At 53.0% G+C, this 18,063-nt stretch overlaps 1 protein-coding gene across 3 annotated transcripts in view; it reads left to right on the plus strand.

Annotated features, from left to right (window-relative positions):
- Positions 1-5,472, plus strand: part of ccdc88c (coiled-coil and HOOK domain protein 88C) — a 43,792-nt gene extending 38,320 nt beyond the window's left edge. For 2 of the 3 annotated variants that reach the window (XM_087833292.1, XM_087833291.1), the window contains exons 27-31: positions 2,136-2,225; positions 2,476-2,589; positions 2,671-2,790; positions 3,530-3,768; positions 4,723-5,472. In XM_087833292.1, coding sequence (XP_087689418.1) covers positions 2,136-2,225; positions 2,476-2,589; positions 2,671-2,790; positions 3,530-3,768; positions 4,723-5,472 — 1,313 coding nt within the window. Of the gene's footprint in view, positions 1-996; positions 1,343-2,135; positions 2,226-2,475; positions 2,590-2,670; positions 2,791-3,529; positions 3,769-4,722 lie in introns of those variants that run through there. The other variant, XM_087833293.1, reaches the window with a different exon arrangement.
- Positions 5,473-18,063: the final 12,591 nt, after the last annotated feature.

The following is an 18,063-nucleotide window of genomic DNA, read 5'->3' on the forward strand; positions in this document are numbered from 1 at the left end:
TGTTTGAGATGTTTTCTGTGAAACAAACCTTTGTGTGTGATGGCTGCAGGACGGCGTGGACTCGTTGTCCACAGAAACAGACACGTGCTGTGGAAACGTCTTCCATCGGGACATGTCCGGGGTTGAACTTGCACTTACGCTTCCTCACACTGACACAGAGGGCTGCGTTGGGTTTTTGAACGGGGAACCGTCACATACTGACATCGTTTAGGCTCCGCCCACATTTATAAACAGTAAGAAGGTCGGCACTGAAGCGTTTGTGACCCAACGAGTGCAAAAAGCGATGAGTGGTCACAGACAGCGGCTCCTGCGTCGCCCTCTTCCTCGCTGTGCGGTGCATGCTCCTGACATCTGTGGGTCTCTCTGGAGGTGAACTCGGGCTGAGCTCGGGACATCCTAGTCTTCCTCACCTCCCTGCTCTCCTTCATCAGGGTCAGGTGTTTTTAAAGGTCACTGAAGCTGAACACTTTAATGCAGCCTGTGAGGGCGTAGTTCCCTGTAACTAAAGGTTTCAGTGTAATCTATTATATTTACATACAGATACTTTCAGTGTATTTAGTCGAGTATTCCCACATCTGCGTGCGCTGTGACGTGTGTTATGGGTTATTATGGAGTGGATTATATTTATATCCACACGTGCTTTGATGTGCACGATGCTAAAGGTTAAAGGTTAAAGGTTGATCCACTCCAGATTTCGGGCAGCTACTGTGAGTACTGCAGTACTTTAATGTACTTTCAGTATAATTACTTCTGTTTGCTGTACAGCCTCATGACCTTTGCGTACGTGTAGGTAATTACAGTGTAATTACAGGCGTTAGGCCTGAGAACGTTGCGCCGCGGCGGCGCCGAGCTTCAGGTTAACCTGAGCGTGAGCCGAGCTCAGCTCTGACGAGCTCTCTGATTGGTTCTGGGTTCTCTGCTGTTCATCCATAACAAGTTCTCACGTCGGTGTTTCCTTTCGTTTACTCACCTTTCCTTCTCCTCCCGTCTCCTCAGCTCCTCCTCCAAAACGCTTCAAATTTCTCCGCAGTAAAAGTCAAGACAAGATCCTCCCCTCTTCCTCCTCCTCCCTGTCGCCAACCTCATCCTCCCCCATCACCCGCCGCCCCTCCCTCTCTCTCACCAGACGACTGCGATTTTGGTCCTCCGCCGACCTCACAGCCGACCTCATCGCTAGCCAGCCAATCCTAGCCAACGGAGATTTCTAACATCCTCATCATCATCCTCATCCTTTGTGCCCACTGACACCATCCTCATCATCACAGTCATCAGTGTGACACACACACGCACACACAGACACACACACCTCTGACACTAAAACATTAAAGACAACCTCGAGCAGCCCCGTGTTTCTGGACAGTGTTATTAGTAAGTAGTGTGTGTGTGCGTGTGTGTGTGTGTGTGTGTGTGTGTGTGTGTCTGTGTGTGTGTAGCTTGCAGTCTGTTCTGAGCTGTGAGTCTTTAAAGTCATGAAGGTTTTCAGTCCTGAGTGGATTTGTAGCGATGGCGCTCTCATCACTTCCTGCAGCAGAAAGCTTCAGACGCCGCTTTAACGCAGACCTGCAGGCTTCGCCCAACGAAACACTCACAGAATCACAACTGCTGCAGGTCCCAGCTCACCTGTGCTCACCTGTGCTCTCAGGGTCACATGTCTCAGACAAGCGCAGCTCGCTGCAGCCGTCATGTTTTATTCAAAAACCAGCGTCTTTAAAGTCATCATCAGACAGGAAGTAGGTTTGTTGTTTCCTGTCTGGACAGCGATGTTTAATGGAAACTTCACAGATGTCACAGTTATCACATGGCCCTCCCCCAGCTTCTGATTGGTCAGATCACAGCACAGAGTCTTTAGTTTTGACGACCGTGTCGGGTGTCAGGTGGGACACAGCAGGTGTGTTTGCTTCACTCTCACTGCTTCAGCTGCGTCCTGTCCCTCGAATGCAGGTCAGGAGCCGCCATCTCTGATCACGCTGTGATGTCATCAGGTCACATGAGCGTGTGCGCGCCGCCGTGTCCTGCTTTGCTCTTTGTGACGCTGACCTCACGCTCACGGCCCGCCCACTCACGCCGCTGTGCTTCCAGTGAGTTTAACCCTGCCGCTGTGAATCCCTCCTCACTGCCTTCTGATTGGTCCACAGGTTTGGCGGACAGGAGCCGGGGCGTTTATCACAGCAGCACGCCGGGAGGAAGCAGCGAAAGCGTGAACGGAGAAGATGCACAGGGACCAGGTACCGTAGCCTCACAGCGTTTTCACAGGCTGCAGGTCAGGCTTCCTGCTCGGGCTCTGAGGTGTTCCTGCCCACAGAGCGGGAGCTCCGCCCACTCTGTGGCGGTCTGTGGGTCCTGACTAAAAGAGTAAAAGCAGTGAAACGGAGCCTTGCTGGTGCAGCTGAGCTCAGACGCCGACGCTGTAACAGAAATGATTCCTGAGGTTTGAGGATCTGCACTTACAAGAACTTCCGTCTGTTTTAGTTCCAGGTCAGACCCATAAAATCCATCTGAGCTCCACTCCGAGCCATCCGGCGTCTTCGCTGGGCTTCACCGCCAGCTCCGCCTCCAGGCTGGGCCCGATCGCCGTGCGCAGGCCCAGAGGTAGGCGGGCTTTTTGTTTTACTCAGAGAGCTGCAGAAGTCTGAAACACTGCACGTGTGACGCTGCGGCTCACGTTTACAGGCCCGTTACTGGACGAAGACTCGCGCCACAACGCCTCGGACGCCGCGTTCGGAGGTCGCCCGGGGTCGGCCGACTTCAGCCACAACACGTCCAGCTCCAACTCACCTGTGAGCTGCAGAGGTACAGACACACACCTGGTTAAATGTGGAGGTCTCGAACTCCTCGAGGGCCGCGCGTCTCAGCCTGGAGGCGTGGTCACGTTTAGCAGGTCGTCAGCGAGACGAACCTGCTGATTCAGCCTTTTGATTCATGTTACAGCAGCTCATGAACGCGGTGCATTGAAAGTGCTGTAAGTACTCGAGTAGAGCTCGCCGCCTCAGCTTCGTCTCACTAAAGAAGTACTCGAGTAGAGCTCGCCGCCTCAGCTTCGTCTCACTAAAGAAGTACTCGAGTAGAGCTCGCCGCCTCAGCTTCGTCTCACTAAAGACGTACTCGAGTAGAGCTCGCCGCCTCAGCTTCGTCTCACTAAAGAAGTACTCGAGTAGAGCTCGCCGCCTCAGCTTCGTCTCACTAAAGACGTACTCGAGTAGAGCTCGCCGCCTCAGCTTCGTCTCACTAAAGACGTACTCGAGTAGAGCTCGCCGCCTCAGCTTCGTCTCACTAAAGAAGTACTCGAGTAGAGCTCGCCGCCTCAGCTTCGTCTCACTAAAGACGTACTCGAGTAGAGCTCGCCGCCTCAGCTTTGTCTTACTAAAGAAGTACTCGGGGTATTCAGGTGTTGCAACAGAGTCTCTGAGAAAGGAAATGAAAGAACTTCAGGTCAAATCTGTGCTAGCTAAACTTTGGAGGCGGGGCTAGTTTACAGGCGCAAATGTCACCTTTCCCACTTTCGCCGCACTCAGCTGTACTTTCTTTTCAGATTTCTCGGAACGCCAGGGCCGCTCTGCCAGCCTCTCCAGTGACGACGTCACAGGTCTCAGCCAATCACAGCTGACCCTGTCGCGAAGCTCCACCCTTCCATATGACCACGCACCCCAGAGGGCCCAGCCACAGCGTGGAGGCGGGGTCAGAAGCAAGACCCGCCCTGCTTCTCCTGGGAGTGAGATGGTGACGCTGGAAGAGTTCCTGCACGAGAGCAACCTGCAGTCTCCTCCTGTGGTGAGACACGAGGCACATGTTTCTGCACACGCCGCCGTCGCCGCTGATCACACGAGGCGAGCTTTCGGTCGGGGAGACTCACGCTGAAGACGTTCTGACCTTTGAACCCCTGACCTCAGACCTGCCCACAGAGCAGACAGGAGCTTTGTGTTTTAGTGCACGTCAGTTTAAACCAACCTGAGGAGGACGTCCTGCGTTACTTCCTGTTGAGTTTCAATATGACCTTCAGTGAGGATAGAGTAACCTAGCAACCAGATAACACACAGACTTTTAGTAGAAGCAGCAAAAGGTGAGACTGAAACGTGATGATGAATCTGAGTAACACCGTGAGAAGCTTCAGTCTGAACTATGACGTCACAGTGGTGTCACTTCCTGTTTCTAGCAGATCAAAGTGTTCGGAGCAGCGATGTCACGACTGTGTGGCGTGCAGCTCGATGATGATAACGTCTGATGAATAGCACGTGAGAACCAGCCTGAAGCTCTGCTGCTGTGAGCGCTGCCCTCGGCGTTTTAGTGAGTCGGCGCCTCGAGCGTCCGAGAGCAGAGCGCCAGTAAAACAGGAAGCTGCTTCGGCAGGTCAGATGTTTCTCGTTGAAGCTCGGCGTTTCGTGCAGGACGGTGCGTGAAAAACACTGAGGTTGATATGTTGAGGTGCAGCTGATGGGTGGAGGGAGGCAGGCACGGCGGCGGTTTCTAACTGAAGCGTTTATATTCGCCGTGTTTCGGTTTGCTCGCAGTGATATGCGGTTCGTTTCTGGCGGTCTGTGTTTCCATTTGTAAGAGCTGTGGAGCTAACGTCCCGACACGCGCTCTGATCACGCCGTTATCAACCGCTTCAGAGGTCATTGTTTATAAAAGCGACCCGTTGTTTTTCCCGGCTTCTCCGTCACAGCTCAGGTGTGTTTGACCTTTGCCCTTTGTCAGCCCCGCCCTGACTGCTCCTCTGGTTTTCAGGTGTCCACAGGAAGCAGAGAGGACCTGGTGACGGACTATTTTGCTAGAAGCCCCGCCCCCTCAGCTCCTGCCTGCAGAGATCAGGCGACGCCCACCAACTACGTCACGCCCACCGTGCAGTCGTCCAATCAGAGGCCGGGACAGAGTGTGAAGCCCTCGCCCCGTCAGCCCGTGGGCCAGTCGCCGGCCTCGGGTCAGAGGAGCAGCCAATCACTGAGCAGGACCTTCAGCCTGGCCTCGGCCGACCTGCTGCGCTCCAACGGGCCGGACAGCTTCAGAGGACACGACGTCTCCCCCGGCCAGGCCGACGCCGTGGTGCGGCGCCAAGGAGGCGGGACCACTGGGAGAGAGCGGCCGCTGTCGGCTCGTTTTACCGCTCTGTCCAACCAGCACGCAGATGGCAGCTTCCTGAACCCGCCCATCCACCACTCCGCCTCCCTGAACCTGCAGGCGGAGCGCTACGCGGAGCGAGAGCGGGACCGAGGGCGGAGCGCCACCTCCCGAAACGGCCCTCACCGTGGAGAAATTGCCATGGTAACCCCAGTGAGAGCGACGCCTGCCGCGCAGCCTGACGACACCCCCGAGTACGCAGAGGTCCCGAGGGAGGGGCGGTTGGGTGACTCCGCCCACACGAAGAAGGATGGCGAGAGCGGGAGGTGTGGCTCTGTGGAACGCCCCAAGAGTACGCCGGCGTCACCCGACCCCAACAACGACCCGCAGACAGTGTGGTACGAGTACGGCTGCGTCTAAATACGCCACGCCCTGCATCCAGCCTCAGAGACAGGAAGTGAGACTGAACGCCACGCTTTCACTTCCTGTTAGTAAATAAGTGGACAGGTGAGGCAGTCACATGATCATCTCTCTGAGGTGGATGCAGGACTGGATGGAGCTGAGTTTTTGCTGATGCCACGACACTACCAGCCTCCACAGGGGGGCGGGGCTTACCGGAGCGGGACGTTTCCTGCAAACATCACCAAGGTGACGCTCCGCCTCACACAGAGAAGACGCTGCTCCATCACCTCCACCCTGCAGCCACCACAACACTACGAGCGGCCCTGTCTAACTGCTGGACTCTCTGCAGGACCGCCGCCTGAATGTACGGGACGCCACATTCCCCGCCTCCAACATCACGCCAAACACTGGAAAAGACACGGGGGGAGGGGAGGGGGGGTAAACAGGACAGACGGAGAGCCTCCACCCTTTTAAATTACAGCCCTGCTCCATCCATCTTTAGATTCTATCCCAGCATGCAACGCTCTGACACTTTACTGGAAATGTTGCTCAACCGACACTAGACACACACACACACACACACACACACACACACACACACACAGACACGCACACACACAGACAGACACACACACACACACAGACACACACACACACAAACACACACACACACATATTTATATAATGATAGAGACACTTTGTCCTCGGGGGGTTTCTGTGGCTTCTCTGTCTGCTCAGCTGGATTTAATTCAAACACACCACACACAGACACACACAGAGACGCACACAGAGACACACACACACACACACAGACACACACACACTGAGGTTTGGAGCCTGTGGCTGAGCGTAAAATCATTCACGTGTTTCCTCTGAGCTGTAACAAAGCCACTGTTTGGTGTTTGTGTTAATTATAGATGGAACACACACACACACACACACAGAGACACACACACACACACCTCATTCCCGGATTCACGCTCGTTTGCTTAATTGGTGATTGTCTGTTTGTCTCAGAGGTCAGAGGTCACGTGAATGATTTTAGTGTTTCTCCCTCTGGCTGAGCTCACAGACACTTCGGGGAGGAAGAGGAGGCACGATGACTGAAGGTGTGTCTCACACACAGCTGATGATATTTAATGACTGACCTTTGACCTGCTGTTTCAAAGCACTACATTAACGATGATGATGATGGTAGAGATGAAGATGTAACACTGGAGTTATGAAATGAAGACTGAGCTGATATGAGTTAAATTATTCCTCCTGGAATTTGTATGTGTTTGATGATTTTTTTTTTTTTACTTTACTTTGAAAATACCAAATGACTTCCTGTGTGTGTGGCGGCGCTGCAGGTCGATGATGTCATGTTACCTGTGCGTTCGCTCTGTTTGCTGTAAAGTCGACCTGTTCTGCTGGTTACTGCTGCACCTGTGAGAGTGGCTGAGCATGAGTCTCCGCTCAGAATAATGCTTCTGTGTCTGAGCTCTGTCTGAATCAGGCTGCTTTAGCTCCTCCCTCTGCAAGGGAGGATTCATACATACACATCATGCTCATTTCTCAGCAGCCAATTAAATCCTCCGGCTTCATCACGAGCCAATCAGATCACGTTATAAGAATATCTGAGAGCGAGCTGGCTGTTAGAAAGCTTTCTCCTGATTGGCTGCCCCTCACAAACAGTTTCAATGCAGGTGGGCGGGGCCTCTGTGACACCTTTGTGACATCACTTAGATCACCTGTGCATGCAGCAGGTGGGTGACGTTAAGAACAGTTCGACTTTACGGTCTCTTACTTCTTCCTGACTTCCTGTGTGCTCGCCGCGAAGCGTCATCTTTCATTAGGAGGAGGAAGTGAAAGAGGAAGTGGCGGCGTCAATGCCGTTCCTGCTGTAACTGGATTTGCTGTAGTTCACTTTAAGACGATTTCTGCTGCAGACGCGCTCAGAGGCTGAGAGCAGAAACACGTCAAAGCTTTTTGCTAATAAAGATTTTTAACCTTTGACCTCTGTCACACTCGTCACACCTGAACACACACAGCATCATTGGCGCTCAGGAAAGTTTGCTTCCTGTGACGTTTTCCCTCTTAAAGGTAGAGCCTGACGGTCGAGGTCGCGTCAGGAGCGTGAGGTAACAGGTGGTCGTCTCATCAGCACACACTCGTAGACGCTGTTGGACGAGCTGGGATCGATCCACTCACCAGCTGATGGGAACGCCACCCGCTCTTCCACCTGAGCTCTTGCTGCTCAACGCTAATTAAAGCTGTGAAATCGTCTGAGTGGACAGGTGTGCAGAGGAGGCTCCTCCCCCCTGTAGAGTGCGCCTGTGGCTGATGACCTCTGAGTTCCTCGAATCAAGACACTTTAATTTTAGCGCATTTCCTCTTTCTCTGACGGCGAGATGAGTCACGGCTGCAGACGGGTAACCGTGACGGGCTCTTTTCATGTCGTGGGAACGTTTCAGATAACTCGCCAGATGTGCTTAGACAGCTGCTTTCCTACACCAGGCATCGCCAGGTTAAATTCAAACTGTGACCTTTGACCTGACCCATCAGTGACCACACCACCAAACCTGCGTCACAGCGTCAGAGTCGCCTTCAGAACGCTGAAATGCAATTGGTGTGAGAGACTCCACAGAGCGTGTGCAGATCTACTTCGGCTCTGCGTGCTGCTCGTGTCTCAGACGTCTGTGAACGTTTGTTCAAAGATTCAGGTTAAAAAATAAAAATGAGGCTGTGACATCACAGTGAGTCTGTGTGTGTGTGTGTGAGTGTGTGTGAGTGTGTGTGAAACAGAGGAAACCGTTGTTTTGCTTCTTCCCTGCAGCACCTGAACGCACCATGAGCCCAGCGTTGTCTCACTGTTATTCAGGTGTTTTTATCACACCTGAGCACCAACCTTGAAGCACAGAGCGCTGCAGTTCCTCTGACGTCCAGCGGAGGCAGCAGTGAGTCAGTCTCCCGTGTTAAACTTGTTTCTAACAGCTGGAACAGCCTCAGACTGCAGCAGCAGGTGATTGGCTGATTATTCAGAGGACAGGTGACTGTAATGGAAGCAGTGACCTCTGACCTTCGCCCTGTGCCAGAACATTTGTAGCCGTGGTCCTCTCATTCGTCTCAGCTCCCTAAACGACACTGAGGCGTTCCTTGGAGAAAGACTGGGATGCTAAACGTGGCGTTCAGGGTGAAAAGCAGGGAGTGTGCGGCACAAGCTGTCAGACTGCGCCTCAGGGTGGCGCTCTCACCTGGACATTCAGTGTAACCGCTGCTCATCCACCTGCTGAACGAGCTGCTTCACACCTGCACCATCATACGGCTCAGGTAGGTTCATGTCCTCGTAGCTCTGCTTCCGCTCAGGTAAAAACTCCGTATAAGGATCACTGTCACTGTGAGCCTGCCTGGTATCTGTGACCTTTGACCTGCTGCAGCTTGAGACAGAGGACGTCATGTGAGGACTGTCCCCACACCTGTGGACATCTCTCAGCTTTTCGCCGTAATAATCGGATCAGGAGGAGCTGACACCACGCCGGCAGACGTCCTGAGGACGCCGCAGACCCACCAACACCAGCCTTCACGGCTCACTCTGGAAGCTCCGCCTTCAGCAGCGTGACCCTGCTGAAGCTGTGTCTTTAAACTTCAGCTGAGATCAAACGAAAATGGTGAACTGGAGCTCAACAAGGTGGAACGCCGAAACGTTTGAGAAAGCAAACGTGTTTGTGGCTGAAACGAACCGCCTCAGGTTTGAGGCCACCATCAGGCGCCTGAATCACATCCTGTTTCCTTTTTCCTCTAGCATAGTGTGTGTGTGGAGATGTGACCGGTGGAGGTCCTCATCGAAACCACAAATATCTATCCTTCTGCAGGGGAGGAGCTCCGATGATATCAGGAGTCGTGCTCGGGACGGCGCTCACTTTGTTTTCATTGGATTTTCCTTTGTTCATGTTTCCTTGGTCTGAACTCCCAAACAGAATAAACTCAGCCAACACGATAAAATGTAAACATTTCTATTTTATTCTATTGTTTTTTTCTTAAGAATTGTTCCTTTTCTTTCTTCCCTCTGAAAATGTGTTATTCTATAGTCCCCCCCCCCCCCCCCCCCCCCCCTCGCCCCACTGCCCAGCACTTTATTTATTTATTAATTAATTTCATGAAACTCCGCCAGGAGGGGCCGACTCACAGACTGTGTGCAGCAGAGCTGTGGACTGTGTGGACACTTTCATATGTTCCCACTCGTGTGTGTCAGAGTAAGATTGTGTGTGTGTGTGTGTGTGTGTCAGAGTAAGATTGTGTGTGTGTGTGTGTGTGTGTGTGTGTGTCAGAGTAAGATTGTGTGTGTGTGTGTGTGTGTGTGTGTGTGTCAGAGTGAGATTGTGTGTGTGTGTGTGTGTCAGAGTGAGATTGTGTGTGTGTGTGTGTGTGTGTGTGTGTGTGTGTGTCAGAGTGAGATTGTGTGTGTGTGTGTGTGTGTGTGTGTCAGAGTGAGATTGTGTGTGTGTGTGTGTGTGTGTCAGAGTGAGATTGTGTGTGTGTGTGTGTGTGTGTGTGTCAGAGTGAGATTGTGTGTGTGTGTGTGTGTGTGTGTGTGTGTGTGTCAGAGTGAGATTGTGTGTGTGTGTGTGTGTGTGTGTCAGAGTGAGATTGTGTGTGTGTGTGTGTGTGTGTCAGAGTGAGATTGTGTGTGTGTGTGTGTGTGTGTGTGTGTGTGTCAGAGTGAGATTGTGTGTGTGTGTGTGTGTGTGTGGGCAGGCAGGAGGCAGAGCAGCAGCGCTTGCAGAGACATTCAGAGCGGAGCTGCAGAGCCGGTAAGACCGCGTCCTTCCTGAAAGTGTGTTTGTGTGTGAGCGGGCTCGTGCTGTTGGATGCATCATTTCTCTGGCTGGTCTGAAGCTGTGAGTTATTAATTATTGATCAGTTATTAATTGGTTTTGGCGTGTGTTATTCTTCCTGCTGGATGGAGCGTGGAGCTCGTTCATGTAATATTCAGAGAGCACGTGCGTGCAGGAGGATTAACAGCGGTGAGCACGCGGGAGCGCCATAAAGGCACAGACTACGTCACATCACCTGTGGAGGAAATACCTGAGTCTCAGTCACGTCACTGTGATGTCCCACAACACCTGAAGGCACCGCTGTCGTTCCTAAAGAGCAGTGAGGTGTTGGAGGACCTCCACCTCCAGAGACGAGCAGCACAGCTGACTCTCAGGTGTGAGTGACGCAGCGACAGGTGCTCGCAGCAGGATTCGTTTACACATGTAGTCCTGCTGGGGTCTGGATCAGTAGTCCCGATGCTGGTGGTGCCGGGTTATCCTGGGAGCTTCCCGGCTGTAGTCCGGATGTGCGGTAACTGATGAATGGGTTCAGTCTGTGGTGGTTTCGGGCAGGCTCGCAGGAAATCTGGCACGCAGGGCGGCTTCTCTCTCCCACTCAGAGCCTGTGTGTCCTTGCTGCTCGATCAGAGGCTGAGTTAGTATTCGGGGGGCGTCGGGGTCCCGCGGGGGCAGCAGCAGGCCTGAAGAGCGTTCAGCTGCAGAGGCGGAGCTCAGGTGAAGCTGTGTGGAGCGTTATTAAAGCAGCGTGCAGGGCGTGAGGCCATTATTAATAATGTATTCGTTGCAGACCCCCGGGGCCTGAAAGCTCCGAGCTCACAGGAAGCTGCTCGCTGTGGATTCAATTACAGGCAGGCGGTGTGGAAATGACACTTGGCTCTGAGTGGGCCCACCCCACTCTGATCAGTTTAGCTAACCGAAGGTCTGTGAAGGCTCTCGGCCATCCAGGTCATCGTGGAGAGATGTGAGGAAGGATCTCAGAGCGGGATTACGCCCACTCATATCTCAGTAAGTCACATGATACGGTGGAGCAAGACCTCACGGTGGGTTCACCTGATCGTGACCCACACCCATCTTCACACCTTGGCTCGTGTGATAGGCAGAGGATCAATAGGAGGTCCACGGCCCTCTCGGGGACACTCTGGTCTGTTGGAACTGAAACGTCTTCATGGAAACTTAAAGAAGTCCAGAAGCTTTTCTGTCAGAGCTCCTTAAACTAATCGTACATCAGTGAGTCAAAGCATTGAAAACCCCTCAGTCAGTCTCTGTGGGAGTGACACAGGTGGGACGATCGACGGACCCTGACAGCCCACGGCTGACGCCACACCTGTGGCTGATGGACACAGCTGAGATACCATCACACGAATAGCGGGGAGCGGTTCAGAGCAGGCGAGTCTCAGGGAGGTGCTCGGCGGTGAGGACGGACGCTGGGACTAACGCTGGATTTATTTGGGTTTCTTTCTGGCTCAGACTGTCCTGAGGCAGCGAGCCGCCCACGTGCCGGTCGCGTCTCTGGGAAGAATCCGACTGGAACTTTCCGGCAGGCTGAAGCAGCCATGCATCACACGCCACACAGGAGGGCAGTCAGGAGCTGCAGTTCCTCTGGTGTCCAGCAGGGGCAGCACAAACATGTGAGAGGCTGACACTGCTGGGCACAGATAACCTCCGCCTACATTACTGTACGGGGGACCGTGTGTTTATAACCCACCTGTTTGCATTGTGTTCCTGGGGGCGTGGCCTGTGTTTCATCGTGGTGCTGATGTCGGTGCTTTTGTTGACGTTACGTAAACTCTGCACATTAGCACATTCACACCGCTCGCGTGTGCGTTATTCATGACACGGACATCCACCAACACTGAGAGCTGCCCGACGGAGGTGGAGGTGGGGGCGGCCCTGCAGACTTCAGCTGCAGCTGCTGCAAACTAACACGTCCTGTAGTCTGAGACGCTCCACCTGCAGATGATCTCCTGCTGCTCCACCCATCAGCAGCTAACACGGCCAGCCGCTAGATTCAAACAGGACCTCCTCCCTGTGATGCTCACACGCTCGCCTACACCTGAGCTCAGTCTGACTTAAAGAAGAGCTCCGCCTCTTCCTGTAGAGAGAGTCCAGGCTGTCTGAGGCCTGCTGCTCCTCAGCGACCTCCACATGAATGCTGACAGTCTGAAGAATGACCTCTGACCTGAGGGAATCACCTCCTCATCTTCACTGTGAAGTTCACCTCCAATCAGATTCCTGTATTCCTGCTGCCGCCTGTTCCTCAAACACGCCCCCTTCGTGTACCGCGTGAACAGGAACCGGGGTTGAACTGCTCAGAGACACGTTGTCATGACGAGCTGCAGCAGCCAATCAGCTGCTGATAAATACAGACGCCCCCACCCTCTCCTGTTTATCTCTAAGAATGCTCGAGCAGTAAGAAAACGTCCGGCAGCGCCGCCTCTGCCACGCCGCCTCTGCCACGCCGCCTCTGCCACGCCGCCTCTGCCACGTCGCCTCTGCCACGCCGCCTCTGCCACGCCGCCCGTCCTGTCCGGCATCACCGGATCAGACCTCAGGGTTAAAACGTTAGCGAATTGCGCTGCTCATGGCCGGGGCCACACAGCGAGCGCCATCAGGTCATGGTGGGGGGAGGCAGGACACCCCTGCACAGGCCACCTGTGCGTCGTGGCACAAAGACAGGAAACGGCTCAGTCTGCTGGAGACGGGGGGAGGAGCCTAGGTGGAACAAATCACAGCAGCAGCGTCTCAGGGCGCCGTGCACTGGCAACAGCCAGCTGCCACCTCCAAGGGGTTAATGATCGCTCCACTGGTTTCCATGACGTCTGCTTCTGCTGCTGTCGACCATCTTGGCTCAAAGTGAACTAAACGGCGAGCTTCAGTCGACACAAAGGAAAAGCTTTTATCTGAATCAAAGTTTAAACTCAGACTGAACGCCGTGTTTCGCCTGACCTCCACATTCCTCACATCCCAATCTGATCCAGGATCTGGGATAAAGATGTTCCACAGAGGACTTAAGTGGTCCCGTGGGTCAATGTGTCACTGTGGCATCACATTGGTCTGCTGGCTCCTCCCACACCAAGTGCCAGACAGCATTGCGGCGTGCCGAGCTGTCGGTTGTGACTGAGCGAGCAGCGCTGATGAGATTCAGACCGATGGCGTCTGCGGCCCCACGGACACTCGAGTGGAAGCACTCATCGACAGTAGTGACATCACAGCACGCGTCAAATCCTCCCCCTCAGACGCTCTGCAGGGCGAACGCTTCAGGCGGCTGAAGGATGAAGGAATCTGATTACTTTATCGACAGCTCTGTGATGAATGAGTGATAAATCAGCTGATTCTGAAACAAGCCTACCAATGGAGACCAGAGCGCACGTAGGGACGTGCACGTGCACGCCGATCTGCCGAGAGGACAGTAAATCAAAACAGCTGATTTATTTCCCGCTGGATGGAGCTGATTTCCCCGGAGGGAGGAGGCCACGGATTCATATCTGCTGCAGCTTATTAAGTGCGTTTGTTTGGTTATGAATGACGTGTGTTTGTTTCCCACTAATACTGCGTGGAAACTTTAGTCCTGGAAACTTTTTTAAGGATTGAGCAGAGTCAGCTGGTGCGGCTGTGTTCGAACTTGTGCTCTTTCACGCTGCTGCTTCCTTGGACGGCGGCCTCAGAGGCTGCTTTTACGTAACTGCTGTTGTGTTTGCAGAGAGCGGAGAGCGAACAAGCCCGAGGCCGGCTCCGGGCAGCAGAACGAGCCCGAGGCCGGCTCCGGGCAGCAGAACGAGCCCGAGGCCGGCTCCGGGCAGCAGAGCGAGCTCTGAGAAGCTCCGAGCGCCTCAAGGACTCGAGCATGAACGTGGGGAGATGAACACTCGTCACTTGTGATGTTTGAATGTTCAGCTTTAACCTGACGGGTCGAAGCAGCTGAAGATACAAATCTGGACCAATCAGATCACAGCTGCTCTGACCTGTGATGTCACTCAGACCCAGCAGCTGCAGCTATGGCAGACATTTATCCATCAGTGGGACGAATTGATCGCTGGTCCTGATCAGTATTAATACTTAAAGCGTCTCCATGGAGACCACAGAGTCCACATCGATCGCTGTCTCTGTCTTCGCGCTGATTCGTTCACAGCCGGCGTGTTTATCAGGTTTCAGGTGTGAGTGAGGAAGCTGAGGGTCACACAGTCTGTTACCACGGTAAAAGTCTCAGAGTCTGCACTATGAGCCGGGTAACGTGAGGGTTAACTCTGAGTTTCCTGTACCACGAAGGTGTATCACCATGGTAACTGATGGTGTAGCCCTCACCTGCTCCATCAGATTCTCCTTCCTGCCGCCGTAACAGGAACTTCATGCGATTTTCACTCAGCGCGGCCAACACACTCACTCCCTCTGCTGTCGCACGTCCATCTGCACAATGTCACTCTGTCCTTTATAAAACCTGTCCACTCCACTGTCGGGACATTTATCCATGTTTGTGATTGGTCAGAGGGTGGCAGCCCAGCCCCCGCTTCATAGTGGACTGAGGAGGAGAGGAGGACAAGTATCAGCGAGGGGCAGCCAATAAATAAGGAGGGAAGCTGATAAAGAGATAAAGAGATAAAGTGCGAGGAAGTCCAATCACCAAAATAAAACAGGAAATAACATCACAGAATGAATTCCTTTTGATTGTTAATGAAACAGGTAATGGTTTAATCAGTGATCAGTTTATGATTCATTAATGATGCTGCTGTTATATTCAAACTCAGGCAGGATCGCGGTGGTCATCCTCATTAGGTTTGGTTCTGTGAGTTTTGTGATTCGAGTCTGAACCGTCTGATTCAGAAACAGCAGGAGAGGAGCAGGTGGGTTGCAAAGCAGCTTGCAGCTGTGGGTGGACTGAAGCAGCTTTACTAGAAGGAGTTCTGAGTGTTTCTAACAGGATGTGTGGCTGCTCCTCCTCTGAGCTTCATGAAAACTTGGAACAAAAAAACAATATCCATCCATCCTCCTCTAGCTTATCCGGGGGAACACCAAGGCGTTCCCAGGCCAGCCGAGAGCTGTAATCTCTCCAGTGTGTCCTGGGACATGCCCAGAACACCTCGCCCAGGAGGCATCCTTGTCAGATGATGTCAGAACCACCTCAGCTGGCTCCTTTCGATGTGGAGCAGCAGCGGCTCTACTCTGAGCCCCTCCCGGATGGCTGAACCTCTCACCCTATCTCTAAGGAACAGGCCAGCCACCCTTCGGAGGAAGCTCATTTCCACTGCAGCTGAACAAAAAAACTTTTATTTTGAAATGTCAAAACTTTTATTTTGAAGTGTTTCAGCTTTGGTGGCTTACACAACCCTGGTGACTCGTAGAGAAAAAGGAGATTTGTTCCCAGTGAGAAGCCAGTGGGGTTGCTGTACCTGAGGCCGTTGTATCTGTCGACGCACTGAAGCACAGCAGGGTGTGATTTTGAGCTGCGACCAGCTGAGTTTGTGTTTCCTCATGAAGGCTGCATTCCACTCACCCAGAAAAAGATTTAGTATGTCAGAAACAGCCGAAAATATCACATCCTCCCTCTTCTGTATACAGTCTGTGGTTTCTGAGTAAGATTAACCGGGACGCCTGATGAGTCCGACTTCACCGTCTTCTGGATTTCTGTGAGACTTTAATGTGTTTAACTCGGGATTAACTTTTTAAACGGGCTCAGACTCCACATTAACCATTTAACCTCATTCTTAATAGTTCATGTGCAGACCGACGTCCGGCATGGGAACAGCTGTGCTTCGTGGCGAGCAGTCGTGTCACAGCAGCTTCACATGAATCAGAGATCCCGTGAAGCGAGCAGCACTGCAGGCGCATCGGTGTGCGCTCACACGCCGCCGTGCGCTCACACGCCGCCGTGCGCTTACACGCCGCCGTGCGCTCACACGCCACTGTGCGCTCACAGAACTTCTCACGATGGGCTAAAGCAAACACAAACATCCTGTGATTTGGAGGAAGTGTGTTTATGTCACCGTTATTATGCATCGTTAACGTGCTTATTTTACAAACCCGTCTCAGCCAATCAGAGCCGACGAGGATGAGCTCTGCGGCACAGCACTCTGAGGATGAAGCAAACACTGACAGGACCCTCGCTGGGGTCTAATTTACCACTTCCTGCTGCCACCATGGTTACCACCATCAGGTGACTGATCACAGAGTCATCTGTTACCATGGTGATCTCGGCGTGGATGTGTTCCTGCAGTTTTAACCCCGAGTCGTTGCTCGGTGAAGCTCTCGGGTCAAACGGTTCGTCTCTGACACGCTGAGCCTGCTGGCGAGGGTTTGAATTTGAGTTGGTGACCAATCAGAGCAGTGTGTGTGGCGGGAACCCGTCAGCTGTCTGTGACCTGAGAGGAAAAACCCGCGTATCAGACGGCCTTCTCAGTGTTCGGATGGAGCATGCAGGATGGCGTGTGTCTGAAAGCGTGGCTCGACTCTTCGGGAATGTTGTGCACATCCGGCTGTTCCCTAATCTGACTGATTTAAACCGGAGAGGACGGATGCAGCGAGATGATAGCCGTGGTTTCAGAGTGTGGCCTGCTGTGGCTCTAAATGCTTTGCAGCGTGTTATTAAGGAGTCGCTGCAAAGACGCCGCCATGCCAAAGCTAACAGATATAGTTAGAGGTTACGCTGACTGTCACCATCGCTCCATTTAGACGCTCGCTCCGACCAGCACAAAAACAATCTTCCTTCACACGATGTGACTTTCAGCGCGGCGAGGAAACCCGGCCTCTGCTGCACACGAGACATAAAAACACAGCTTCATATGGAGGGATAAACCTGAGACATGGAGGCTGACAACAAGCTGCACGCCTACAGCTCCTGCACTCATAGGCAGATGTGCACACGTGTTTCATGGCATTATTTGAAAGGAGTGCTTCATGTCACACTGACCCTTTGTTTTCACTGATGCTGTGCTTGACTGAGGTGTGCTGTCACTGCGGTGCATGGGGCACAGCAGCCCATCTCTGCAGGTTTGGAGGGTCTGTACGTAAAACCTCTGCTAGACACAACACAATGAGCTGTGTCAGAGCCACCCACACTGGAGGAGGAACATCTGTACTCCCACAAACAACAACAAGCAGAGGAACGAGCAACGAAAACTGAAGGCAGACCGACTGAGTGACGGTCGCTGACTGAGGCGACCACCTCTGTCACGACTCTGAAAAACAAACTGGCACAAAGCGGAGCGCTGCTGAGAGCAGGATTATCAGGTCTAGAACATCAGAGACGAAGAAGTCAGGACTCTTTGCTGGTTTCTGTAGTTTAAAGAGCGGCTGGCACACGACTGACAGCACAGAGGGCGGGCTGAGACAGAACCACAGCGAGTCCAGCAGGGAACAGGGAAGTTTGTGTGGATTCCATCTGAATCCGGGCTTCGCGACAGGAAGCTTCTCAGTCCTGAAGGCAGTGGAGCATTTCTACCACCCTGGAAACGCCGTCTCGCCTCTGCTCGCACAAACACCCTTTTCCTCTTTTTCTGAACCAGCTTCTGTTCTGGGTTTTCCAAAGAGTGCGTCACTCGACCTGCAGCACGTTAACCAGGGAGAACTTCACAGGCTTACTTTCATCTATGCGCCGTTCATGTCATCATAGCATGAAGCAGGACTGATGTGTGTTTCTTAACCATTAGAGATTTCACACAGCGACAGAGCCTGAGAACTGAGGAAGTATGAGCGGCCACACGGAGCGCCTGGATTAGCTCACCAATCAGATTTCATCAAACATTCGCAGAAACTTATCGAAACACGTCGCCCTTCTTAGCGTAGTGGTAAGACCACGCAG

Source organism: Neolamprologus brichardi, chromosome 19 (assembly GCF_056152115.1).
Source record: "Neolamprologus brichardi isolate AB-2024 chromosome 19, ASM5615211v1, whole genome shotgun sequence".
In the NCBI taxonomy this organism is placed as follows: domain Eukaryota; kingdom Metazoa; phylum Chordata; class Actinopteri; order Cichliformes; family Cichlidae; genus Neolamprologus; species Neolamprologus brichardi.